This window comes from Ranitomeya variabilis, chromosome 2 (genome assembly GCF_051348905.1).
Source record: "Ranitomeya variabilis isolate aRanVar5 chromosome 2, aRanVar5.hap1, whole genome shotgun sequence".
In the NCBI taxonomy this organism is placed as follows: Eukaryota; Metazoa; Chordata; class Amphibia; order Anura; family Dendrobatidae; genus Ranitomeya; species Ranitomeya variabilis.
In genome coordinates this window covers 551,857,261-551,883,127 of record NC_135233.1, presented here as the reverse complement: position 1 = coordinate 551,883,127, position 25,867 = coordinate 551,857,261, and the positions used below count along the sequence as shown (strand labels likewise).

Here is a 25,867-nt window from a genome sequence, read left to right as displayed (position 1 = left end):
AATGCTCATTACTATAAGAATCTAAAGCTTAACCCCTTCCCAACCAGGCAAATTTTTTTTTGGGGATGTCAGTATCTGGCCTCACTGATTTCTGGGGGAAGCTTTAGTCATCAATACACCATTTACGGGGGGTTGCCCTGTCACTAATTGATTTCCCCTTTAATGTGGGATCACCCCTGCAGTGTCAGCCAAGACTTACCTTGTCCACGACCCTGCCAGTGACTCCCATCCCGTTGAGAATGGTTATGTTCACAATGGTTGGCATCCCACCATAGTAAATGGGCTGAGAACAGTAGGGCCACATGTAGGGACATTCTGTGAGGTCCACATAGCTGGGACTCAAACTGGAGACAAAATAGAAAGGATCATGCCTTCTCTGTTCAAACACGGGGCCATTACAGGTTAGTCTACACCTCGGGAAGGAGACGTACCTGGCCTGCGGCTTGTAACTGTTCAGGATCTGGTAGGCCCGGAGTAGATCTAGTTTACCATGTCCTTGCTCAAACATATTGACCCCTGGGAGTCGGCGTGCTGAAGCGATGAGCGCCTGTTTCATGCTGGCTGGATTCACCATCTCCCTTTTCTGCACAGTACTAGAGAAAGACCATTATAAGAAAAGCATCCACCCTCTGGCTTCCGCGACTTGTGTCAGAGCCCTACATTGGGGGGCAGCGCACTGGGGGCCGTATAGGTCGTGGACTAGAAGAGGTCGAGGAGTTAAATATACCAAGGACCCTTACCTCTGAAGGTAGACAATGCCATTTTAATAAAGCCAAGAAATAGGACTTCAAAGAAAAGTGTAATTTAGTGCTTTATATTAAAGTTACCTGACAAGCAGAGTCACTGCTCCGGCCACCACAGGGGAAGCAACACTTGTGCCAGACAAGGAGCGACAGCCACCCTTCATGCCAGATCCTCGCACCCCAGAGCCATAGGTGACAATGTCCGGCTTCATCCTGCCATAACCTCCAGGCAGCTCCTATCATGTACAGAGAAAATACAATATTACTCATCAACGTTGCGACTCAATCACCAGAATTGTGGCACAAAACAGTCAGAAAAGGACGTTAGATAAATGTGTGCAACAGGTAATTACACAGATTTTGTAACTCCTTTATTACTCCAGCACCCCCATCTGAGGATTAGAGATAGAATGGGTACAGGCAGTTCTGGCTTCAGTGCAGACCTAATACTGCAATATTTATACCATTTACAGATTACATTACCCATGTGGTCATCCCTCTGGAAGAAAATCTAGCTATGTTGTCTTCAAAATCAATGCCACCGACTCCTATCACATCCATTTGGTCTGCTGGATTGTTCAGGGTCCTAAACAAGACAGTCAATTTACCAAAAGACGTCCAGATACTTCCATGCAAATCATGGACCATGCAAGTGATCTATTCCTGCAGGGACGCCTAATAAATGCAGTATGTGATATACATAAGAACCAAAACAAGAGCTTTAAATTCCCAAATGTAACTCAATAATAATGAAAAATGAATCACAAATGCCCAAAAGAAATTCTATACAAAATATATCTTTATTAGTAATTAAGTACAAACAAGGCAAACCAGTGCTCATAATAAAAAGCAAAAAGTACTGGACCGATCTAAAAATGTTTAGAATTGAGAGTCCTCAGTGGTTGATACCTTTTAATGGCTAACTGAAAAGATGGTAACAAATTGCAAGCTTTCGAGACTACTCAGGTCTCTTCATCAGGCATATACTAATACAAATTTTTTTTTTGTTGTTCTGTGCTATGTTGTGCATAAATATGTGATTCTTCAGAATTTGTATTAGTCTATGCCTGATGAAGAGACCTGAGTAGTCTCGAAAGCTTGCAATTTGTTACCATCTTTTCAGTTAGCCATTAAAAGGTATCAACCACTGAGGACTCTCAATTCTAAACATTTTTCTATCTACTGGCTAACACGGTACCAAGATATATCTCTTTCCTGGACCGATCTAGTGAGCAATGATGCAAACTGGCAGGGGCAGGCAATCCATAAAAACGAGAGCACTCAAAATAACCCCACATGTGTGCGTATAGAGAGGAGAGTGGCCAAAATGGTCAAGATATGCAATTCCCCTTACAACGAATCTTCCGAAGAAGCAGCAGCGAAACGCACGTTGGGGTACCTGTGCAGCGGCTCTCGGCATCCTATGGGTGAGATATGTTTACCTTGGATATTTATGCACTATTAGCACTTTATTTCCATCAGCAAATCCAATTGAAAATAGATACTCCAGCTCCGATAAAATTGAAGTCTTTATTTATCCAAAATGGTTAAGATGTAGTCCTTACATTTGGTGGACCAAACAGGTGTATATAGATCACAGCTACGCGTTTCGACCTAGATCGGTCTTAATCATGCCTGACCGATCTAGGTCGAAACGCGTAGCCGTGATCTATATACACCTGTTTGGTCCACCAAATGTAAGGACTACGTTTTAACCATTTTGGATAAATAAAGACTTCAATTTTATCGGAGCTGGAGTATCTATTTTCTATTGGATTTGCTGCTGCTAGGACGTCTGGGTCAGGACGAACCTCCGTGCTCCGTACGTGCTCCGTACCTGCAGGACTGGTTGGTGAGCTGGCTATGGCTTTTTAAGCCATTTTTTTTTCTTATGTACTTTATTTCCATCCCTGAAGGAATGCGGGGATTTGTGCTAACCCTATACTGAATGATATGTAATTCCCCTTAAAAGGACATGCTTATCTTGCCCATTTTCATTAAGCTTTCAATGAGGCCACTCTCCTCTCTATACGCACACATGTGGGGTTATTTTGAGTGCTCTCATTTTTATGGATTGCCGGCCCCTGCCAGTTTGCATCATTGTTCACTAGATTGGTCCAGTACTTTTTGCTTTTTATTATGAGCACTGTTTTGCCTTGTTTGTATTTAATTACCAATAAAGATATATTTTGTATAGAATTTATTTTGGGCATTTGTGATTCATTTTTTATTATCATCGATTCCTCATGAATATGGTCACTTTATATGATTAGAGATGGGACACATACTGCATTTATAATAACATGCCAGAACCAGACATAACATATGGGACAGGGGTGCGGGCATGTGGGGTGTCACTGGGAGCAGACAATACATTACACGACCATGTCCATACCCATAGAGAGGTCCGTCATTTCCGATAGCAGAAATCATGATCACATTATTGGCCGTTAACTCCCAAACCTGTAACGTAGAAGAGAGTCAGTCTTTCCAGTCATTATACAGTTTTAGAGGTTAAAGAGGGGTGTACTACAGAGCCAAAGTGAGGCCGGGTCAGCGGTGAGGCACCAGAGCCATTAATGAGGCGCAGGTCAGTATTTCTATACGGTTGCAGGAATAAATCAATATTCGAAAAACTAATCTTATTGAGTACACAAATATAATAGGTGTATAGTAGGTCTCCTGGGTAGTGCAAGCCTGGGATCTATGCAGTTTGGAATAGGTGGTTACATGTACATTCATATAAAAGGCGCGTATTGGGCTCCTCATTCTTGTTAGATGGAAAATGAACGCGTCATATATGTAGTTTATATAGATCGTGTGTGTTGCACTATAAACACATGTACATTGAAGGCCAAGTGGGAGCTGCTCATTCCCACCATCAGTGAGGAAGCCTGGGAGGTGGTTTTGGAATCCCATTTGTTTCCCCCTCTGAACAATAAAATGACTCCACTATACATTCACCCCCAAGCTTCCTTCTCGCCATGAAGGCTGCACATATGGGGAGATCGTCCTCATCGGGATGTTTAAGATGTTGTGCTTTAACATGCAGATTTTTGGCACATTATATGGTCGTGTCCAATTAACTCCTTTTGGCAGAGAATAGACCCATTCCAGTGTTTGACATCTATTCTGATTCCCCTAGATCCCATCATCTGTTTATTGGGTTACTATAGGAAGAAGCATGGAACCACCACATTAGAATTTTAGGGAAACTACTTCTTGCCAGGAGATGGATGGGGATTTCTCCAACACTAAGGTGATGGATTGAGTGTAAACACGACGATTACATGAGAAAGAGTATAACAGGTGGTCCTCAGATGTTCTACAAGGTACGGGACATTGGAACTCAGACCACGGCCTTTTACAATGGCGGTCTGCTATACGCATTAGCTACAGTTAGGACATGCAGATGAATACTTGATAGTTTGTTATTGCAGGTTTATATGGGTTATTTTCCAACACCTGAACTTGTATTTTAGAAATCCTACCATAGTGGAGCATAAATGTATTCATGTGACCTGACTGCACACATAGCGTCAGGTTTTATTGTAATATAACCACTCTGCTTTGTGAATGAAAGAAGTGCACATATCTGTATGTACTTGAGGAATGTTGTATACCGGTTTAAAGCACATGCAAAAGTCTATTGGAAGTGTAAGCAAGATCGTTGCACTTCAGTTTTCAATAAAAAGCGCATATTGTATTCCTTGTAAGGTGGGGCACAAACATGGACAGGATAGTAAGTTAACAGTTCCATGTAAATGGGACAAGTAAATGATTGTGTCTTCCCTGCCTGCTGTACAGCAGCACGCCTATACTCCAGAGGTGAAAAATAAAAAAATAAAAAAAAACTAATTTAAACTACGCTACAGATTGAGGTTACAGAAGCCCTACCGTATACAGACAGATGGTTCACAACCAACCTTATCAACAAAAGGATGATCCATGAAGTCCGGGCCCCCAATACTGAGGTTCAATACATCTATTTTCTTAAGTATGGCATAATTAAAAGCGTCCAGGAACCATGATGTGTAGGAGACCTGAGAAGAGCATTGAAAAAAGGACTATTACACAAGAAGAGATTGTACATCTACAGCAATGTCAGCAGATGAGATTAGTCCTGTCTCCCGCAGGTTAAGACCTTCTACATACTGCCGTCATGGACACCTCCAACATCCACTTCCGACTCCTTAAGGTACCGTTACACTAAACGACTTACCAACGATCACGACCAGCGATGCGATCGTTGGTAAGTCGTGTGGTCGCTGGGGAGCTGTCACACAGACCGCTCTCTCCAGCGACCAACAATCAGGGGAACGACTTCGGCATCGTTGAAACTGTCTTCAACGATGCCGAAGTCCCCCTGCAGCACCCGGGTAACCAGGGTAAACATCGGGTTACTAAGTGCAGGGCCGCGCTTAGTAACCCGATATTTACCCTGGTTACCATTGTAAAAGTAAAAAAAATAAAAACACTATATTCTCACATTCTGATGTTTGTCAGGTCCCCTGCCGGCGTCCACAGGGTTAAAACTGCTTTCGGCAAGAGCGTTGCTAATCTGCACGCGCTGCTGCCGAGAACTTCCCTGCACTGAATGTCTCAGCGCCTGCAGTAACAGCGGTGACGTCACCGCTGTGCTCTGCTTTACGGCCGGCGCTGACACAGTCAGTGCAGGGAAGCGGCATTAGCAGCGCTCCTGCCGAAAGCAGTTTTAACCCTGAGGACGCCGGGGGACGTGACAGACATCAGAATGTGAGTATGTACTGTTTTTTTTTTTTTTTTTTAAACTTTTACAATGGTAACCAGGGTAAATATCGGGTTACTAAGCGCGGCCCTGCGCTTAGTAACCCGATATTTACCCTGGTTACAAGTGAACACATCGCTGGATCGGCGTCACACACGCCGATCCAGCGATGACAGCGGGTCATCAGCGACTAAATAAAGTTCTGGCCTTCTAGCTCCGACCAGCGATATCAAAGCGGGATCCAGATCGCTGCTGCGTGTCAAACACCACGAGATCGCTATCCAGGACGCTGCAACGTCACGGATCGTTGTCGTTCTCGTTGTAAAGTTGCTGAGTGTGAAGGTACCTTTAGGGCAGGATCTGATTAGTTATATGACAGACCCTGCCCGCTACATAAACCTTTAGCACACAAAATAAGAATAGAGCTAAATTAAAAGCAAACACATTTGTTATTTTGGGTTCCAGCCAAACGTCATCTTTTCCCCAACGCCCAGAGCCAAATGCTAAGTACATTCAGCCTCAAGTAATCTGCAGTCTATAAATCCATCGTCCAGCAATGAAATGCATATTAATGTGTAGACTTCCATCTATACCAACAGCCACCTATAGAAGATGGAGGCTTGTGAAGATAGTTTATCACTTCATCCCTGCAGAGTGGGAAAGGGAGCGTCACCCCCAAACTGAAGGAAAGCCATTATGTTTGCCCTGTCCTTTCGTACACAATAAGAGCCTGGTAATCCAGATATTTTAGTCCAATTCTTCATTTGAACCTTTTTAAAATGTTGCTCAGTTTCTTGCACAGTTGTACTTCAGCACCTTACTGGAAAATAAAGCTATTTTTTTGTACAACTGAAGACTAATGTGTGGCATTTTAAGTGATCATACAACTTTTTGGCTTGAAGGATACGTTCCTACAATGAGCTTGATGATGCATCTTAAAGTTCCAACACAGAGGAAGGGACTTCTAGAAAGCCCTCCCCCCCAATACACGCAATGGTCTGCGGTCAGATCACCAACATGACAGTTTTGTCCTGAAAGTATGTAGATCTTCCCCTATAGATAGGTCTGGTTTAGATGTGGAAAGGCTGCAAGGTTGGGGTGGACGCACATGTATCTAGTGTTTCTCCGCTGCGGAGAATGCATAATATTATTATTATTATTATTATTATTATTATTATTATTATTAATAATAAAAATCAGGTACCTGATTATTGGTGAAGACCCGGTAGATGTGCAACTCAGAATCTGGAGCTAGTCCCTGGCATTCTCGCATGCTGGCAATGACGCCTGCCACGAAAGTCCCATGTCCCAGTCCTTACAAAGCAGAATGACAGGTCACATGAGTGCAAGACTATGGTTACAAGATGGAGAACAAGCAATACACCCCATTAGGACACATGCACACGTAGAGCATTAGTTGGGAACCAGCCACCTTGATCTTCCCCCAAGCTTTTCACCCCATCTACACAATGCATGTCACGGTGTGCAGACAGTACTGATCTAACTGGTCCTGGAGACCATGATCAGTTTTGGGTTCCCACCTCCCTCATTATGGAGTGTTACTTTCCTACAGCAATGAATGGGACATGTATGACAGCTCCATCTCACTGCCATACACCACACTGCAGGAAAGGCTCCCCTCTCCACCACTGTCCAGCAGGAGCTCCCAAGGTGCAGGGAACAGGAAACACCCTGACAAGCGGACATTAGTTCTACTCACCATCATCCAGCGTCTTCTCATTGGTCCAGTTGGTTCGTTCTTTCACGTTTTTAAAGTGTGGATGTCTCTCACTCAATCCAGTGTCAAACACGGCCACTCGTACATGGCTACCTGTTCAGAGAAAGCCCAAGAGTAGCTATAAGAACTAAACCACCCAAGAAGTGATCAGTCCTCCGCCATGCATTGCTACATGGCCATACCCTGCCACTCTATAGCACCAGATGGCAAGCCACGATACGTCAGTATTCTGCAGCCAGAATCACAGCTATGGTGGAATATGCAGCTCTTATTTGCATTTGGAACTAATGATCTAGGTTTTTAATGAAAACCAAGTCCAATTATGTTAGGATAATAATTTTACTCCAAGAATTAAAGGAAGTGAGTCACTGCAAAATACAATACAGTTATATAGGGGGCTTAACCACAAATAGACTAAAATGATGATTGTATGGTTTAAGACAAATCCATATGTGAGCGAGGTGGCTTTGGTGTACTGTTGCATGGCCAAGGGCTCAGTAGACAGTTACGGCCCCTAAAATGTAATTTCTAATATCCTCCAGGAAACATGGTGCCTAAACACCAGCAGTGTGTACTGGTACTGAAGGAGAGGGAAGCGATGATAGAGCAGTGACTGGAGGAGAGTGCGGATCTGGATGCGGCCCCTGATGCCAGTCCTCCAACACGTGGGGGAGCAGACCCAGGACAGGAGCACTTGCCCTGGGACAGCAATATGGAACGCAGTTGGTGCCAGCATAGAGAGTTTGCACCACAGAGGAGCCACTGGAAAGGTTTTTTTTTATATACATAATATCTCTTAAGAAGGGGATGTCCATCTTTGGGGACCCTTAAATGCATGCAATTGGGGGCGAAAATTTGGCGTTTCATTAAAATGTTGCAGTTTGCCTCCCATAGTCTACTGCAGAAGGAGACAACAGGGGTCAGCCACATTAGTGTTATGTTAGCAGATGTTGAAGACACGATTTGTGGCACTTATTATATAGTTATGACCGCTTCTCCTCCCGCTCTTGTTGGTGCAGCGTTCCTTAGACTGCACAGCTCTCCTGTCCATACAATGGCTGCTGGCAGACGTGACCAGACTTCTAGATAAGCAGTTCTCATGTGAGGCCGCGAATTGGACAAGGCTGATGGACAGGTCTGGCCACTGCTCCTCCACTAGCAGCCATTGTATATACTGAAGACAGAAGGGGGGTGGGAACAACTTTAGAAGTGTTCCTCCTATGGATAGCTACTTGCTCAATCACCAACTAGAGAAGGTGCACGGAGACCCCGGTATGGCTGCTGTAGTGTCACTGACCTGTGTATCCCAGCTGCCACAACACATCAGCTTGGAGCGTCTGTGCCACCTGCCGCGGGATGGCTCTCAGGAGGCGACGACTCGAGTGTCTGCCTGTCGCATGCCAAAAGCCAGAGCTGAGGGAGAGGCTGGTCCGTCGGAGCGGGCGAGATGACTGCCACTTCTGACTCCACTTCGTCTCATTGCAGGGGGCCGAGGGGTCGCCTGTGTCAGGAGGGAGATGGCAAGAACACACCGATGAGCCAGTACTGATAGGAACACACTTGTGTCATGCACAAACCAATCTATGCTCTTATGTGTGAACACGAACCTAGTCTGCCTTAGCTCATTTTGCTTCATATATTAGAATTAATTCTAAGTTTAGTCTGTGTTCCAGCTGAAATAAGGGAACCCATGTTTCCTGCAAAACTTTGCTTTAAGCAACATGCAGACAATAGACAGATCTGTTGCTTTTCATAGTAGATTTTGAACACTTTTTGTATAAAAAGTGAGTTCTATTAAGTAAACACTTAAAGAATCTTATAGAGAAGTGCACCCAGTTTATGACACTGGGGACCCACTACACTGAAGAGACCGCTTTATTTATGCACACAGGGATTTCTTGGGTTTATATACACCCCATCTTGTTTTCACTAGGATACAGACTTGTAAGGAGTAGTGCACTAGGAGCGACATGCTGCTTCGTGGCTTCCAGGTGCAGCACCATAATGACTTCTACCTCACAGTGGTGGACAGATTGGTTGGGGGGGGGGGGGGGGGTGTCTTGCTGTGACCATAGTAACACGTGCCATATAATCCCCCCCACTTACAGAGTAAGTACAGGATTAGGCAGTGACTAGAGCCATTGCACCAAGCCTCAGGGAGGCCTCCGGCACCATGTAGTTCAGGATTTCTCAACTCCAGGCCTCAAGAGCCACCAACAGGTCATGTTTTCAGGATTTCCTTAGTATTGTCCAGGTGATAATTGCATCACCTGGACCGGCAAGCAGTCAGTCACCTGTGCAGTACTAAGGAAATCCTGAAAACATGACCTGTTGGTGGCTCTTGAGGCCTGGAGTTGAGAAACACTGATGTACTATTACCTTTACAAAGGAATTCCTTATAACCAGGTAAAGTATACTGAAGGCCGAGAAATCAATACTATAACCAAGGACAATAAAAACCAAGAATCGTTCCTTCAAGGAAGTACAAGGAGCACCTGGGTCCAAAGGCTCAAAATCCAACACCAAGAAGTGAACCCCAGCACGTCTGATTGTTGGGTAGGCTCACACAACCGTATAAATAATGTTCAGCATGTCAGACAAGAGGGAGGATTTTCTTTTCTCGATCCATGTGCCAGACGTTGACAGTCTCCCATGCTACATAGTTGCAATGTATCTGTAGAAATCCTCCATATGGCATGCAGCTTTTTTCTTGCGCCCGTACACTTGGATGGGTGACATCCAATTTATGGCGGAAACTAGGGTATAATGCGATTTGTTTTATAGGAGAGCCCTTGGACTGAAGACACGGTTGTGTGAACGAGCACTTATGGAGAGGCTGGAGACCATGAGTAGAAGGATCCTGGGAGAGCTCGCTGCTGTCCGTGCAGGGAGGAGAAGAAACTGAAGAGTTTTCTTGTCAGAGAACAATGAGATGCATGCAAATCTAAACATTAGGATTCAAATCAGGGAAGGGCAGTGAGGATAAATAAGACTATCCAGGAGGAGAAACCCCCCACACAATGGTAGACAGAACAGTCAGGAGCGACCTCCACACTGTATAGACCAGGCGTACACAAACAGCTCTGCTCCAAGAGCCATCACCACCAGTCCCAGGGATGAAGCCTAAGGAGTGACACCATCCGAGACATCTATGGCCATTTTACAGTTCACCTGACTCCAGTGTGTAGAGTAAGTGACTTACGCCTTGGATTCAGACAACTTTCACCTAGGGGGAGAATGGAGGTCTTCCCATCAGCACATTACCTGAAGAACATGGGTGCTACACCAGTGCATTTCACAACTCCCAAGAGTAGACGGCCACCTCCAACTAACCCACCGCTTTCAACTATGCCAGAGGGGTAACGGACCCCATGTTCCTGATACATGGGGAACCCACAAAGCGCCCTGTTATGATCCGGTGACCTTGGAGCCGCATGAGACTTTCTCAGGAGTAGGTGGAACCTGTACTGACCGCAAACCCTAAACTGACACCGCAACTAGAAGTAGCCGTGGGGTGTACCTAAAACATCCTAAACACCTCGACACAGCCAGAGGACTAAATACCCCTATAGATGGAAATGGGAATTCTATCTTGCCTCAGAGCAGAACCCCAAAGGATAGACAGCCCCCCACAAATATTGACTGAGTATTAGAGGAAATACACACGCAGGCAGAAATCAGGATTTAGCAAAAGAGGCCACGCTAGCTAAATAGGAAAGGATAGGACAGAATACTAAGCGGTCAGTATTAAAACCCTAAAAATATCCACAGCAGATAATACAAAAATTCCACCATCTAACTAAAGACATGGAATGTATATCTGCATCTCCTGAGAATCCAACTTGACTGAAATATCCAAACACAGTCTAAGCTGGACAAGAAAAACAATGAATAGCACTGAATTGTAAAGCACAGCATGTGTGCTGTAGAAACAAAAACCAGACACTTATCTTTGCTGATTTGGCTGCAGGGCAGGAGGAACCAGACAGAGATGCAAAACCTCCAAGAACAATGGACAACTGGCAAGGGCTAATGAATCCTGCACACCTAAATACCCCAGTCAGAGCTGCAATCAGCAGGGACACCTGCCCAGGATATCAACCCAGGGACAACTGCACTACCACCAACAACCACCGGAGGGAACCCAAGAGCAGAATTCACAACAGTACCCCCCTCCTTGAGGAGGGGTCTCCGAACCCTCACCCGAGCCCCCAGGCCGAGCCAGATGAAAGGCACAGATCAAATCAGCAGCATGGACATCAGAGGCAAAAACCCAAGAATTATCCTCCTGGCCATAACCCTTCCATTTGACAAGGTACTGAAGCCTCCGCCTCGAAAAGCGAGAAACCAAAATCTTCTCCACCACATACTCCAACTCCCCATCAACCAACACAGGGGCCGGAGGATCAACAGAGGGAACAACGGGCACCACATATTTCCGCAATAAAGATCTATGGAAGACATTATGGATAGCAAAAGAGGCCGGAAGGGCCAATCAAAAAGACACCGGATTAATAATCCCAGAAATCCTAAAAGGACCAATAAACCGAGGCTTAAACTTAGGGGAAGAAACCTTCATAGGAACATGACGGGAAGACAACCAGACCAGATCCCCAACCCGAAGCCGGGAACTAACACACCGACGACTGTAAGCAAAACGTTGAGCCTCCTCCTGAGACAACACCAAATTGTCCACCACATGAGCCAAAATCTGCTGCAACCTGTCAACCACATAATCCACACCAGGACAGTCCGAAGGCTCAACCTGCCCCGAAGAAAAACGAGGATGAAAACCAAAATTACAAAAGAAGGGCGAAACCAAGGTAGCCGAACTAGCCCGATTATTAAGGGCAAACTCGGCCAATGGCAAGAAAGCCACCCAATCATCCTGATCAGCAGACACAAAGTATCTCAAATAAGTTTCCAAAGTCTGATTAGTTCGCTCGGTTTGGCCATTTGTCTGAGGATGAAAAGCGGAAGAAAAAGACAAATCAATGCCCAGCCTAGCACAAAAGGCCCGCCAAAACCTAGAAACAAACTGGGAACCTCTGTCGGACACAATATTCTCCGGAATACCATGCAAACAAACCACATGCTGAAAAAACAACGGAACCAAATCAGAAGAGGAAAGCAAATTAGGCAAAGGCACCAAATGGACCATCTTAGAGAACCGGTCACAAACAACCCAGATAACCGACATCCTCTGGGAAACCGGAAGATCAGAAATAAAATCCATAGAAATATGCGTCCAGGGCCTCTCAGGGACCGGCAAAGGCAAAAGCAACCCACTAGCACGGGAACAACAAGGCTTGGCTCGCGCACAAGTCCCACAGGACTGCACAAAAGAACGCACATCACGTGACAAAGGCGGCCACCAAAACGACCTACCAACCAAATCTCTGGTACCAAAAATACCAGGATGGCCTGCCAACACAGAACAATGAACCTCAGAAATCACTCTACTAGTCCATCTATCAGGAACAAACAGTTTCCCCGCTGGACAGCGGTCAGGTTTGTCAGCCTGAAATTCCTGAAGAACCCGTCGTAAATCAGGGGAAATGGCAGAAAGGACCACCCCTTCTTTCAGAATGCCGACTGGTTCAAGGACTTCAGGAGAATCAGGCAAAAAACTCCTAGAGAGGGCATCAGCCTTAATATTCTTAGAACCCGGAAGATACGAGACCACGAAATCAAAACGGAAAAAAAAAACAAGGACCATCGAGCCTGTCTAGGAATCAGCCGTCTGGCCGACTCGAGGTAAATCAGATTTTTATGATCGGTCAAGACCACAATACGGTGCTTAGCTCCCTCGAGCCAATGTCGCCACTCCTCAAACGCCCACTTCATAGCCAACAACTCCCAATTGCCGACATCATAACTGCGTTCAGCGGGCGAAAACTTACGGGAAAAGAAGGCACACGGTTTCATCAAGGAACCAACAGGATCCCTCTGAGACAAAACGGCCCCTGCCCCAATCTCAGAAGCGTCAACCTCAACCTGAAACGGAAGAGAAACATCCGGTTGACGCAACACCGGGGCAGAAGTAAATCGGCGTTTAAGCTCCTGAAAGGCAGAGACAGCCGCAGAGGACCAATTCGTCACATCAGCGCCTTTCTTCGTCAAATCGGTCAAGGGTTTAACCCCTTCATGACCCAGCCTATTTTGGCCTCAATGACCTTGTTTTTTCGTGACATATTGGGCTTCATGTTAGTGGTAAATTTAGGTCAATAATTTCTGCGTTTGTGAAAAAAAATGGAAATTTGGTGAAAATTTTCAAACTTTGAATTTTTATTCTGTTAAATCAGAGAGTTATGTGACACAAAATAGTTAATAAATAACATTTCCCACATGTCGACTTTACATCAGCACAATTTTGGAACCAAAATTTTTTTTTGCTAGGAAGTTATAAAGGTTAAAATTTGACCAGTGATCTCATTTTTACAACAAAATTTACAAAATCATTTTTTTTAGGGACCACCTCACATTTGAAGTCAGTTTGAGGGGTCTATATGGCTGAAAATACCCAAAAGTGACACCATTCTAAAAACTACACACCTCAAGGTGCTTAAAACCACATTCAAGAAGTTTGTTAACCCTTCAGGTGTTTCACAGCAGCAGAAGCAACATGGAAGGAAAATATGAACATTTAACTTTTTATTCACAAAAATGATCTTTTAGCAACAATTTTTTTATTTTCCCAAGGGTAAAAGGAGAAACTGGACCATGAACGTTGTTGTCCAGTTTGTCCTGAGTACGCTGATACCTCATATGTGGGGGTAAACCACTGGTCGGGCGCACGGCAGGGCTTGGAAGGGAAGGAGCGCCATTTCACTTTTTGAATGAAAATTTGGCTCCAATCTTCAGCGGATAGCATGTCACGTTTGGAGAGCCCCCGTGTGCCTAAACATTGGAGCTCCCCCACAAGTGACCCCAATTTGGAAACTAGACCCCCCAAGGAACTTATCTAGATGCATAGTGAGCACTTTAAATCCTTATGTGCTTCAGAAATTGATCCATAAAAAGTGCTTTTTTTTCACAAAAATTTATTTTAGCCTCAATATTTTCATTTTCACATGGGCAACAGGATAAAATGATCCTAAAATTTGTTGGCCAATTTCTCCTGAGTACGCCAATATCTCATGTGGGGGTAAACCACTGTTTGGGGGCACGGCAAGGCTCGGAAGGGAAGGAGCGCCATTTGACTTTTTGAATGGAAAATTAGCTCCAATCATTAGCGGACACCATGTCGCCTTTGGAGAGCCCCTGTGTGCCTAAACACTGGAGCTCCCCCACAAGTGACCCCATTTTGGAAACTAGACCCCCCAAGGAACTTATCTAGATGCATAGTGAGCACTTTAAACCACCAGGTGCTTCACAGAAGTTTATAACGCAGAGCCGTGAAAGTATAAAATCATTTTTCTTTCCTCAAAAATAATTTTTTTGCCCAGAATTTTTTATTTTCCCAAGTGTAACAGGAGAAATTTGACCCCAAAAGTTGTTGTCCAGTATCTCCTGAGTACGCCAATACCCCATATGTGGGGGTAAACCACTGTTTGGGCACATGCCGGGGCTCGGAAGTGAAGTAGTGACATTTTGAAATGCAGACTTTGATGGAATGCTCTGCGGGCGTCACGTTGCGTTTGCAGAGCCCCTGATGTCCCTAAACAGTAAACCCCCCCCACAAGTGACCCCATTTTGGAAACTAGACCCCCAAAGGAACTTATCTAGATGTGTGGTGAGCACTCTGAACCCCCAAGTGCTTCACAGAAGTTTACAACGCAGAGCCGTGAAAATAAAAAATCATTTTTATTTCCTCAAAAATGAGGTTTTAGCAAGCAATTTTTTATTTTCACAAGGGTAACAGATGAAATTGGACCCCAATAGTTGTTGCCCAGTTTGTCCCGAGTATGCTGGTACTCCGTACGTGGGGGTAAACCACTGTTTGGTTGCACGTTGGGGCTCGGAAGGGAGGGTGCACCATTTGACTTTTGGAACGCAAGATTGGCTGGAATCAATGGAGTCGCCATGTTGCGTTTGGAGACCCCTGATGTGCCTAAACAGTGGAAACCTCTCAATTCTAACTCCAACACTAACCCCAACACACCCCTAACCCTAATCCCAACTCTAGCCATAACCCTTACCCCAACACACCCCTAACCCAACACACCCCTAACCCTAATCCCAACCCTAATTTCAACCCTAACCACAACCCTAACCCCAACCCTAATCTTAAACCTATTTCCAACCCTAGCCCTAATTCCATCCCTAACCCTAAGGCTATGTGCCCACGTTGTGGATTCGTGTGAGATTTTTCCGCACCATTTTTGAAAAATCCGCAGGTAAAAGGCACTGCGTTTTACCTGCGGATTTACCACAGATTTCCAGTGGTTTTTGTGCAGAACATGATTTCCAGCCATGGCAGATGCTATTGCATGATCGGCCATGGCTGGATTGCAATATTTCACCATTTTCATAGGTGAAATATTGCAAATTGCTCTGATTGGCTGTTGCACTTTCAACAGCCAATCAGAGCGATCGTAGCCACGTGGGGGCAAAGCCACCCCCCCTGGGCTGAAGTACAACTCCCCCTCTCCCTGCAGATCGGGTGAAATAGGAGTTAACCCTTTCACCCGATCTGCAGGGACGCGATCATTCTGTGACACAGCATATGCGTCACAGGTCGGATTGGCACCGACTTTCATGACGCATACGCTGTGTCACAGGTCGGGAAGGGGTTAACCACACTGGATAAGTTAGCAATGAAACGGCGATAAAAATTAGCAAAGCCCAAAAATTTCTGAAGGCTCTTCACAGCTGTGGGTTGAATCCAATCATGAATGGCCTGAACCTTAACCGGATCCATCTCTATAGATGAGGGAGAAAAAATGAAGCCCAAAAAAGAAACCTTCTGCACTCCAAAGAGACACTTAGGGTACCGTCACACAGTGGCACTTTGGTCGCTACGACGGTACGATCCGTGACGTTCCAGCGATATCCATACGATATCGCTGTGTCTGACACGCAGCAGCGATCAGGGACCCTGCTGAGAATCGTACGTCGTAGCAGATCATTTGGAACTTTCTTTCGTCGCTGGATCTCCCGCTGTCATCGCTGGATCGTTGTGTGTGACAGCGACCCAGCGATGCGTTCGCTTGTAACCAGGGTAAACGTAAAAAAACCCAAACAGTACATACTTACATTCCGGTGTCTGTCCCCCGGCGTTCTGCTTCTCTGCACTGTGAGCGCCGGCCGGAAAGCGAGCACAGCGGTGACGTCACCGCTGTGCTTTCCGGCTGGCACAGACACAGTGGAGAGAAGCAGAACGCCGGGGGACAGACACCGGAATGTGAGTATGTACGGTTTTTTTTTTTTACTTTTACGCTGGTTACAAGCGAACGCATCGCTGGATCGCTGTCACACACAACGATCCAGCGATGACAGCGGGAGATCCAGCGACGAAAGAAAGTTCCAAATGATCTGCTACGACGTACGATTCTCAGCAGGGTTACTAAGCGCGGCCCTGCGCTTAGTAACCCGATGTTTACCCTGGTTACCCGGGGCCTTCGGCATCGTTGGTCGCTGGAGAGCTGACTGTGTGACAGCTCCCCAGCGACCACACAACCACTTACCAACGATCACGGCCAGGTCGTATCGCTGGTCGTGATCGTTGGTAAATCGTTATGTGAGACGGTACCCTTAGACCCCTTCACAAACAAAGCATTATCACGAAGGATCTGAAATACCATCCTGACCTGTTCCACATGAGACTCCCAATCATCGGAAAAAATTAAAATGTCATCCAAATATACAATCATGAATTTATCAAGATAAGTCCGGAAGATATCGTGCATGAAGGACTGAAAAACAGATGGAGCATTAAGAGAGCCCGAATGGCATCACAAGGTATTCAAAATGGCCTTCGGGCGTATTAAACGCAGTTTTCCATTCATCACCCTGCTTAATACGAACAAGATTATATGCCCCCCGAAGGTCAATCTTCGTAAACCAACTAGCCCCCTTAATCCTAGCAAACAAATCGGAAAGCAGAAGTAAAGGGTATTGAAACTTGACCGTGATCTTATTCAAGAGGCGATAATCAATACAAGGTCTCAAGGAGCCATCCTTCTTGGCAACAAAAAAAATAAAAAATCCCGCTCCCAACGGTGAAGAAGATGGCCGAATATGTCCTTTCTCCAAAGACTCCTTAACATAACTCCGCATGGCGGTATGTTCAGGCACAGACAGGTTGAAAAGTCGGCCCTTAGGAAACTTACAGCCTGGAATCAAGTCAATCGCACAATCACAGTCCCTATGCGGCGGAAGGGAACTGGACTTGGGCTCATCGAATACATCCTGAAAATCAGACAAAAACTCTGGAATTTCAGAAGAGGAAGAAGAGGAGATTGACATCAAAGGAACATCATTATGAGCCCCCTGACAACCCCAACTAGTCACAGACAGACTTCCAATCCAACACAGGATTATGTGCCTGCAACCACGGAAAACCCAGCACAATAGCATCACGTAAATTATGCAACACCAGAAATCGACAATCTTCCTGATGGGCTGGCGCCATGCACATGGTCACCTGTGTCCAGAACTGGGGCTTATTTTTAGCCAAAGGTGTAGCATCAATGCCCCTTAAAGGAATAGGGTTCTGCAAAGACTGCAAGGGAAAACCACAATGCCTGGCAAACTCAAAGTCCATTAACCCCTTCATGACCCAGCCTATTTTGGCCTTAATGAACTTGCCATTTTTTGCAATTCTGACCAGTGTCCCTTTATGAGGTAATAACTCAGGAACGCTTTAACGGATCCTTGCGGTTCTGAGATTGTTTTTTCGTGACATATTGGGCTTCATGTTAGTGGTAAATTTAGGTTGATAATTTCTGAGTTTATTTGTGAAAAAAACGGAAATTTGGCGAAAAATTTGAAAATTTTGCAATTTTCACATTTTGAATTTTTATTCTGTTAAACCAGAGAGTTATGTGACACAAAATAGTTAATAAATAACATTTCCCACATGTCTACTTTACATCAGCACAATTTTGGAAACAAATTTTTATTTTGCTAGGAAGTTCTAAGGGTTAAAATTTGACCAGTGATTGCTCATTTTTACAACAAAATTTACAAAACCATTTTTTAGGGACCACCTCACATTTGAAGTCAGTTTGAGGGTTCTATATGGCTGAAAATACCCAAAAGTGACACCATTCTAAAAACTGCACCCCTCAAGGTGCTCAAAACCACATTCAAGAAGTTTATTAACCCTTCAGGTGTTTCACAGCAGCAGAAGCAACATGGAGGGGAAAAATTAACATTTAACTTTTCAGTCACAAAAATGATCTTTTCGCAACAATTTTTTTATTTTCCCAAGGGTAAAAGGAGAAACTGGACCACGAATGTTGTTGTCCAATTTGTCTTGAGTACGATGATACCCCATATGTGGGGGTAAACCACTGTTTGGGCGCACGGCAGGGTTCGGAAGGGAAGGAGCGCCATTTGACTTTTTGAATGAAAAATTGGCTCCAATCTTTAACGGACACCATGTCGCGTTTGGAGAGCCCCCGTGTGCCTAAACATTGGAGCTCCCCCACAAGTGACCCCATTTTGGAAACTAGACCCCCCAAGGAACTTATCTAGATGCATAGTGAGCACTTTAAACCCTCAGGTGCTTCACAAATTGATCCGTAAAAGTGAAAAAGTACTTTTTTTTCACAAAAAATTTCTTTTAGCCTCAATTTTTTCATTTTCACATGGGCAACAGGATAAAATGCATCCTAAAATTTGTTGGGCAATTTCTCCTGAGTACGCCGATACCTCATATGTGGGGGTAAACCACTGTTTGGGTGCACGGCAAGGCTCGGAAGGGAAGGCGCGCCATTTGACTTTTTGAATGGAAAATTAGCTCCAATCGTTAGTGGACACCATGTCGCGTTTGGAGAGCCCCTGTGTGCCTAAACATCGGAGCTCCCCTACAAGTGACCCTATTTTGGAAACTAGACCCCCCAAGAAACTAATCTAGATGCATAGTGAGCACTTAAAACCCCCAGGTGCTTCACAGAAGTTTATAACGCAGAGCCATGAAAATAAAAAAATTATTTTTCTTTCCTCAAAAATGATTTTTAGCCCGGAGTTTTTTATTTTCCCAAGGATAATAGGAGAAATTGGACCCCAAAAGTTGTTGTCCAGTTTCTCCTGAGTACGCTGATACCCCATATGTGGGGGTAAATCACTGTTTGGGGACATGCCGGGGCTCGGAAGGGAAGTAGTGACGATTTGGAATGCAGACTTTGATGGAATGGTCTGCGGGAATCATGTTACGTTTGCAGAGCCCCTGATGTGCCTAAACAGTAGAAACCCCCCACAATTGACCCCATTTTGGAAACTAGACCCCCCAAGGAACTTATCTAGATGTGTGGTGAGCACGTTCAACCCCCAAGTGCTTCACAGAAGTTTACAACGCAGAGCCGTGAAAATAAAAAATCATTTTTCTGTCCTCAAAAAAGATGTTTTAGCAAGCAATTTTTTTTTTCACAAGGGTAGCAGGAGAAATTGGACCCCAATATTTGTTTCCCAGTTTGTTGTGAGTATGCTGGTACCCCATATGTGGGGGTAAACCACTGTTTGGGCGCACGTCAGGGCTTGGAAGGGAAGTAGTGACGATTTGGAATGCAGACTTTGATGGAATGGTCTGCGGGAATCATGTTACGTTTGCAGAGCCCCTGATGTGCCTAAACAGTAGAAACACCCCACAAGTGACCCCATTTTGGAAACTAGACCCCAAAAGGATCTTATCTAGATGTGTGGTGAGCACTTTCAACCCCCAAGTGCTTCACATAAGTTTATAACGTAGAGCCATGAAAATAAAAAATAATTTTCTTTCCTCAAAAATTATGTTTTAGCAAGTAATTTTTTATTTTTGCAAGGGTAACAGGAGAAATTGGACCCCAATAGTTGTTGCCCAGTTTGTCCTGAGTACGCTGGTATCCCATATGTGGGGGTAAACCACTGTTTGGGCGCACGTCGGGGCTTGGAAGGGAGGGCGCACCATTTGACTTTTTGAACGCAAGATTGGCTGGAATCAATGGTGGCGCCATGTTGCGTTTGGAGACCCCTGATGTGCCTAAACAGTGGAAACCCCTCAATTCTAACTCCAACACTAACCCCAACACACCCCTAACCCTAATCACAACCCTAACCCCAACACACCCGTAACCCTAAATCCAACCCTAATCCTAACCCCAATCCCAACCCTACCCACAACTGTAACCCCAACACAACCCTAACCCTATCCTTAACCCTAACCACAAGCCTAATCTTAACCCTATTTCCAACCCTAGCCCTAATTCCAACCCTAAGGGTACCGTCTCACATAACGATTTACCAACGTTCACGACCAGCGATACGACCTGGCCGTGATCGTTGGAAAGTCGTTGTGTGGTCGCTGGGGAGCTGTCACACAGACCGCTCTCCAGCGACCAACGATGCCAAGGTCCCGGGTAACCATCGGGTTACTAAGCGCAGGGCCGCGCTTAGTAACCCGATGTTTACCGTGGTTACCAGCGTAAAAGTAAAAAAATAAAACCGTACATACTCACATTTCGGTGTCCTTCAGGTCCCTTGCCGTCTGCTTCCCGCTCTGACTGAGTGCCGCCGTACAGTGAGAGCAGAGCGCAGCGGTGACGTCACTGCTGTGCTCTCACTTTCTGGCCGGCAGACAGTCAGAGCGGGAAGCAGACGGCAAGGGACCTGAAGGACACCGAAATGTGAGTATGTACGGTTTTATTTTTTTACTTTTACGCTGGTAACCACGGTAAACATCGGGGTACTAAGCGCGGCCCTGCGCTTAGTAACCCGATGTTTACCCTGGTTACAAGCGAACGCATCGCTGGATCGCTGTCACAACGATCCAGCGATGACAGCGGGAGATCCAGCGACGAAAGAAAGTTCCAAACGATCTGCTACGACGTACGATTCTCAGCAGGGTCCCTGATCGCTGCTGCGTGTCAGACACAGCGATATCGTATGGATATCGCTGGAACGTCACGGATCGTACCGTCGTAGCGATCAAAGTGCCACTGTGAGACGGTACCCTAACTCTAGTTCCAACCCTAACCCTAAGGCTATGTGCCCACGTTGCGGATTCGTGTGAGATTTTTCCGCACGATTTTTTAAAAATCTGCAGGTAAAAGGCACTGCGTTTTACCTGCAGATTTACAGCAGATTTCCAGTGTTTTTTTGTGCGGATTTCACCTGCGGATTCCTATTGAGGAACAGGTGTAAAACGCTGCGGAATCCGCACAAAGAATTGACATGCTGCAGAAAATACAACGCAGCGTTTCTGCACGGAATTTTCCGCACCATGGGCACAGTGGATTTGGTTTTTCGCCACCTGGACGGGTGCGAGGTGTGATTATTCAGTTACACCTGGTTACACCGAGAGAAAAAAAATGGCCGCCGCTGACAAGCAGCGTGTGACGTCACTGACCCCCTTGATTGAGAGATGTAGGGGGCAGGTTCATTGGCGCAGTGGAGGCATAAAAAAGCGGAGCTCCTGGATAGGGCTGTAACCCTGATGAAGAAGAGCGCTTTCCCTTCGAAACGCGTCGGTCAGCTTTTTTGGTCCTAGCGAGGCTCCGTAGGTCAGTGACGTCACACGCTGCTTGTCAGCGGCGGCCATTTTTTTCTCTCGGTGTAACCAGGGGCGCCTCCGGCCGGGATGTTCCCTGGCCCTGCACTGAATAATCACACCTCGCACCCATCCAGGCGGCACGAGCAGCTGTGCACCCACTCTCAAGGTGCCACCCGCAGGTTATCCTACCCATACATCTGCCGCGTACAGCGGTGAGACACCGCACACCACTTCCGGCATCATCCACCACGAACAGTAGGCGAGAGCCCGGCACAACAGTCATCGTCCACCGACTACACTCCCACATGGTAAGAGCTATTGTCTCCTAAAGTCATTCCAGTACATAAATGTGATTAATCTACCAACAACGGATATTTTAAGGCTACTCCTGTGGAAGTACATATATACCGGTGGGCATGGCACTTTCTTGAGTGAGCAAGCAGGCAGGTAGTATGGGTAATTGTTCATTTGACTTATCACTAAGTTCAGTGGGTCATCTTTAATAATATCTATTGCTGCATATATTCATGGTTTGGCTGTGTTCCTACAGGTAGGGGCAGCCTCTTTCTCTCTCTATTTTTCCCAAGCGCGGTATCAGTTGTTATATGTACTAGAATCCTATCACACTGCATTGACTCAGGCATCTGCTCTGAGGACAACGCCACAGCACGCACAGCTCTGCGCTCCCGCAAGCGCCGATCAATCTGAATGGCCAGAGACATAGAATCACTCAGACCGAAAGGCGTGGGAAACCCCACCATAACATCTTTAACGGATTCAGAAAGACCCTTTCTGAAAATTGCCGCCAAAGCATCATCATTCCATTTGGGCAACACAGACCATTTTCTAAATTTCTGACAATACAATTCTGCCGCTTCTTGACCCTGAGACAGGACCAACAAGGTCTTCTCCGCTTGATCCACAGAATTTGGTTCATCATATAATAAACCTAAAGCCTGAAAAAAGGCGTCTACATTAAGCAAGGCCGGATTCCCAGATTCCAGGGATAATGCCCAATCCTGAGGATCGCCACGCAGCAGGGAGATGACAATTTTAACCTGCTGAATGGAATCACCAGAGGATCGAGGTCTCAGTGCAAAAAACAGTTTACAGTTGTTTTTAAAACTCAAAAATTTGGACCTGTCCCCAAAAAGCAAATCAGGAGTAGGAATCTTAGGCTCTAAAACTGGAGTCTGAACAATATAATCAGAAATACCCTGTACCCTAGCAGCAAGCTGGTCTACACGAGAAGCTAATCCCTGAACATCCATGCTAGCACAAGACTCCTCAGCCACCCAGAGAAAAAGAGGGAAGAAAAGACAAAGCAGGCTACAGAAAAAAAAAATGGCTCTTTCTTCCCTTCTTCTGAGATTCATTTAACTCATTGTTTGCCAGTTGTACTGTTATGATCCGGTGACCTTGGAGCCACATGAGACTCTCAGGAGTAGGTGGAACCTGTACTGACCGCAAACCCTAAACTGACACCGCAACTAGAAGTAGCCGTGGGGTGTACCTAACGCATCCTAGACACCTCGACAAAGCCGGAGGACTAAATACCCCTATAGATGGAAATGGGAATTCTATCTTGCCTCAGAGCAGAACCCCAAAGGATAGACAGCCCCCCACAAATATTGACTGAGTGTTAGAGGAAAGACACACGCAGGCAGAAATCAGGATTTAGCAAAAGAGGCCACGCTAGCTAAATAGGAAAGGATAGGACAGAATACTAAGCGGTCAGTATTAAAACCCTAAAAATATCCACAGCAGATAATACAAAAATTCCACCATCTAACTAAAGACATGGAATGTATATCTGCATCTCCTGAGAATCCAACTTGACTGAAATATCCAAACACAGTCTAAGCTGGACAAGAAAAACAATGAATAGCACTGAATTGTAAAGCACACAGCATGTGTGCTGTAGAAACAAAAACCAGACACTTATCTTTGCTGATTTGGCTGCAGGGCAGGAGGAGCCAGACAGATGCAAAACCTCCAAGAACAATGGACAACTGGCAAGGGCTAATGAATCCTGCACACCTAAATACCCCAGTCAGAGCTGCAATCAGCAGGGACACCTGCCCAGGATTGCAACCCAGGGACAACTGCACTACCACCAACAACCACCGGAGGGAACCCAAGAGCAGAATTCACAACAGCGCCCCCTTAGTACCTGCTTCTGAGGGGTTCGCTTCTCTTGATATGGAAAATTAAGTGTTAACAAAAATGAATGTTTGGGGGCCACACCATGGCATCGCAGGCCCATGTGGCCCAGGGTAGAAAGCCCTTAGGATTACACACAAGAGGAGGTCTAGTCCCATAACTCACTACCCACGGGATAGGCGACAGTTCTGTTTGCCCCACTCAAGGCACTGCTGGTGGGTGGCGCACAAGTAGGAGCCAATCTCAGAAGTGTCTCAAGAGCTTAGCACTCAGATGTGGTGACATTTTATTTTTCAGCAATATCCAGACATAAGGGAGAGACGTCTCCGTCTACAATCGGACCTTCAGGCTCAGGGATAAGGAGATACTGCTGGAAGGAACACAATGAAGGGAGATCAGTGGTGTCCACCTCTATATGGTAGACAAGTGCTTCTGCTCCATTCTTCTTCAGATGTTAGGACCGTCAGTAATTTTACCCTGTAGGAATTAGCCACCACTTGTGCCTAATATAAAATAAAGCAACAGCCATACCACAACACTCACCATCTGTAACCTTCAGGGAGCGGAAAACTCGCCTCTGAGGGGTGACCCGCTTGATGTTTGGGTGATCCTCTAGTGTCAGTATGACAACTCGCTGCTCAGTCCTGATCTCAATCAGCTCAAAGTCACTGGGGTAATCACTGGCGGGGTTATTCCGCGGGACGATCCTCCAGTCCTCGATGCCTCTGCTCCTCAGTGCACTGGAGATGAACTTGCTTCGTGCGTTTGCTGTGAAGTAGCCTCTGAACGCCACAATGTATTCTGTAGAAAGAAAGAATTCTGCAGATACAGCAAAGCACTGACCTGGTGGATCAGTACAAGGATCCAGGCAGGGCTATTAAAGGAGGGGAACAAAGCCCCCCACCCCCCAATCACACACACCTCCAGCCAGCCCCCTCCCATCACACACACACACACACACACACACACACACACACACACACACACACACACACACCCCTCCAGCCATCCCCCTCCCAACACACACACACCCCTCCAGCCATCCCCCTCCCAACACACACACACACACACACCCCTCCAGCCATCCCCCTCCCAACACACACACACACACCCCTCCAGCCATCCCCCTCCCAACACACACACACACACCCCTCCAGCCATCCCCCTCCCAACACACACACACACACACACACCCCTCCAGCCATCCCCCTCCCAACACACACACACACACACACCCCTCCAGCCATCCCCCTCCCAACACACACACACCCCTCCAGCCATCCCCCTCCCAACACACACACACACCCCTCCAGCCATCCCCCTCCCAACACACACACACACCCCTCCAGCCATCCCCCTCCCAACACACACACACACCCCTCCAGCCATCCCCCTCCCAACACACACACACCCCTCCAGCCATCCCCCTCCCAACACACACACACACACACACCCCTCCAGCCATCCCCCTCCCAACACACACACACACACACACACACCCCTCCAGCCATCCCCCTCCCAACACACACACACACACACCTCCAGCCATCCCCCTCCCAACACACACACACACCCCTCCAGCCATCCCCCTCCCAACACACACACACACCTCCAGCCATCCCCCTCCCAACACACACACCCCTCCAGCCATCCCCCTCCCAACACACACACACCCCTCCAGCCATCCCCCTCCCAACACACACACACACACACACCCCTCCAGCCATCCCCCTCCCAACACACACACACCCCTCCAGCCATCCCCCTCCCAACACACACACACCCCTCCAGCCATCCCCCTCCCAACACACACACACCCCTCCAGCCATCCCCCTCCCAAC

At 46.3% G+C, this 25,867-nt stretch overlaps 1 protein-coding gene across 4 annotated transcripts in view; it reads right to left on the bottom strand.

The window, feature by feature from the left end:
* MBTPS1 (membrane bound transcription factor peptidase, site 1) overlaps positions 1-25,867 on the bottom strand; it is a 79,888-nt gene that overhangs the window by 51,428 nt on the left and 2,593 nt on the right. For all 4 annotated transcript variants that reach the window (XM_077288186.1, XM_077288188.1, XM_077288187.1 and 1 more), the window contains exons 3-12: positions 24,570-24,827; positions 8,526-8,729; positions 7,211-7,321; positions 6,695-6,804; positions 4,670-4,786; positions 3,139-3,206; positions 1,227-1,329; positions 828-979; positions 432-593; positions 200-344 (exon numbers count right to left, since the gene is read on the bottom strand). In XM_077288186.1, coding sequence (XP_077144301.1) covers positions 200-344; positions 432-593; positions 828-979; positions 1,227-1,329; positions 3,139-3,206; positions 4,670-4,786; positions 6,695-6,804; positions 7,211-7,321; positions 8,526-8,729; positions 24,570-24,827 — 1,430 coding nt within the window. The remainder of the gene's footprint in view (positions 1-199; positions 345-431; positions 594-827; positions 980-1,226; positions 1,330-3,138; positions 3,207-4,669; positions 4,787-6,694; positions 6,805-7,210; positions 7,322-8,525; positions 8,730-24,569; positions 24,828-25,867) is intronic.